This window comes from Penaeus vannamei, chromosome 23 (genome assembly GCF_042767895.1).
Source record: "Penaeus vannamei isolate JL-2024 chromosome 23, ASM4276789v1, whole genome shotgun sequence".
NCBI classification, from domain to species: Eukaryota; Metazoa; Arthropoda; class Malacostraca; order Decapoda; family Penaeidae; genus Penaeus; species Penaeus vannamei.
In genome coordinates, this window is record NC_091571.1 from 35,789,729 (window position 1) to 35,792,228 (window position 2,500).

General features: G+C 35.2%; 1 protein-coding gene across 2 annotated transcripts in view; it reads left to right on the plus strand.

Moving 5' to 3' along the window:
- LOC113820105 (organic cation transporter protein) overlaps positions 1-2,500 on the plus strand; it is an 11,327-nt gene that overhangs the window by 8,173 nt on the left and 654 nt on the right. For both annotated transcript variants that reach the window (XM_070137263.1, XM_070137264.1), the window contains exons 9-12: positions 284-375; positions 1,616-1,875; positions 2,125-2,303; positions 2,489-2,500. The exon at positions 2,489-2,500 is cut by the window's right edge and continues 164 nt beyond it. In XM_070137263.1, coding sequence (XP_069993364.1) covers positions 284-375; positions 1,616-1,875; positions 2,125-2,303; positions 2,489-2,500 — 543 coding nt within the window. The remainder of the gene's footprint in view (positions 1-283; positions 376-1,615; positions 1,876-2,124; positions 2,304-2,488) is intronic.

Consider the following 2,500-nt stretch of genomic DNA (forward strand, 5'->3'; position numbering starts at 1 on the left):
TACGTGTGTATAAATCTAACTATAAATTTTCTAGATTTGCCCCCTTCGCTCTTATCTTCTGATCTCCTGAATCTGAAATTCGTTCCTACTAGACCTATAGAGTCGAATATCTAAATTCTGCTCATTATAACGGGGCCAGGTTTTATAAATATGGCCGAGACTGCACACAACGCGCACAATTCTCAGTGTATTTTCATCATGCATTTTTTTCCATAACAGTCACTTTAACAATTCATTAGATCTATTAAATTACTTATTCAAGACATTTTTTTTTTTTACACAGGCTCAAAAGACAAGGAGATTGAGTGACGCCCTTTCATCAGGCCCGTGTTCTTGTCTTAGAGGATTTGTCAGTGAAGCAGTTGTGTTGTTGAGGTTAGATATGCCGTTTTTCCCCCAAAGAAAATATAGGAGAATGATGTTTTGGATTTTCTTGATGTTAATATTTTTTTCGGAAGCATAGTTGTTTGAAATGTTGTAAATTTATGTAGTAATAGTAGTAGTAGTAGAGTTAGTAATAGTAGAGTTAGTAGTAGTAGTAGTAGTATTTTTATCAGACTATGTAAGAGGCATTTTTATTTTTAACACTATTTAATAAAATAAAATAAATATTAATAATAATGGGTCAACTACGTTAAGATATTTTAAAATTGCTCCTCTTTTGGCATTGCAGAATACATATATGAGTTGAAGAAATTCTAATAATTAATTTTTGCTATTATCATTGCAATTATTATCATAATTATTATCACAATCGCCATCATTATTGTTTTTTTAATGATATTGTCATTATTATCATTATCATTACCGTCATCATTATCGTGATCATTATAATCATTATTATCACTATCCTTATTATCATTATTAAAATTTTTATGACCATCATTATTGTTGTTGTTATTGATAATCTCAGCTGCATCATAAATAAATAGTTAATACAAAAAACAACGCAATAAATATTACAATCATTGCCAATATTGTAATCCCTCATGCCATAATGTCATTACTACTTTATTATTCTAAAAACATTACTATAAGTATTTGTTTCCAAAGAAAACAAAATTTCGTTGTCCATGTCACTAATCTTTCCCTATCCTGAAAACCTTTCCTATTATGATTATTACTATCAGTATCATTATCAACATTATCACTGCTATTTTCATCAGTTATTGTTATCATCATCATCATTATTATCCTCCTCTTCCTCATCATCATCATCGACGTCGTCATCGTCATCATTATGCATATAGGCCTATATCTATACCCAATGACGCTATATATTGTGTTGTTCAGGTTAGTTACGCCCTTTTCCCCGCAAAAATATAGCAGAATGTTAATTTGGGTTTTCTTGATGTTAATGTTTTTTTGTTTTTTTTACGGAAATATAGTTGTTTGATTTTTTTAACTTTATGTAGTAGTAGTAGTAGTAGTAAACTAAGTATTAGTAGTAGTAGTACTTTCATTGTTATTGGTATCACCATCAGTATTATCATTATCCTTCTGTTCCTCATCATCATCATCGACATCGTCACCGTCATCATCATTATTATGCATATATATCTATACCCAATGGCGCTATCTATCTCCATGCTACAACCCCACGCCCTTCCCTCAGAACAAGAAGGATCCGCACCATAACCCTGGCCTTGTATCTCGACTACCTGGTTCTCGGAACGGTTTACTACGGTCTCTCCCTCGGTGGCGACAAGTTCGGCGTCGACCCCTTCGCCTACATGACCTTGAGCGGGGTCATGGAACTCCCCGGCTCCACCCTTACTATCCCTATGGTGCAGAGGATGGGCAGGAAGCCGTCGAGTATCCTGTGCTTCTTGGCGACTGCCGGAGCGTTGCTGGCTCTCGGAGTGACGACTCTGGGTTAGTTCGATTCATTTCTGTCGTGTGGTTCAGGGTTCGATTAATTTCGATGATTAACTTTATGGTTCGATGGATTTTTCTGGATAAGGTTCGATTATGTTTTATGTGGTTATGTATGATGGAGGATTTTTGTTACGTCTTGGTAGAGCGTTAGATTTCAGAAAAATGTATTTCGAATTTGAATATGGCGTCTGGCCAAAGAAAAACATTGGAAAAGTTATATAAATACCTTAATTCATACTGGTTTAGGTTGGCTCGGAATGGTGTTTACGATGGTGGGCAAAATGGCGATCACGGCAGCTTATCAAATCATCTATTTGTATGCAAGCGAAGTTTTCCCAACGGAAGTGAGGCAGCGGGGAATGGGAACGGCGACGATGGTAGCCAAAGTTGGATCTATGGCGGCTCCATTTTTAGTAGATACCCTGGTAGGGTGAAATCTCTTATCTGTGACATCTGTTTAACGATGATTTGAAAGTAATTTGATTTAGAAAGATACACCGACACATTGCATGAAATTGTCATGATTTCACTCAAAATACTTAATTTTAAAAAAGTGCTAATTCTTGAATACTTATTCAATTCACGTACTAACATGTAACAATTAACACAGAGCTCCATTGGG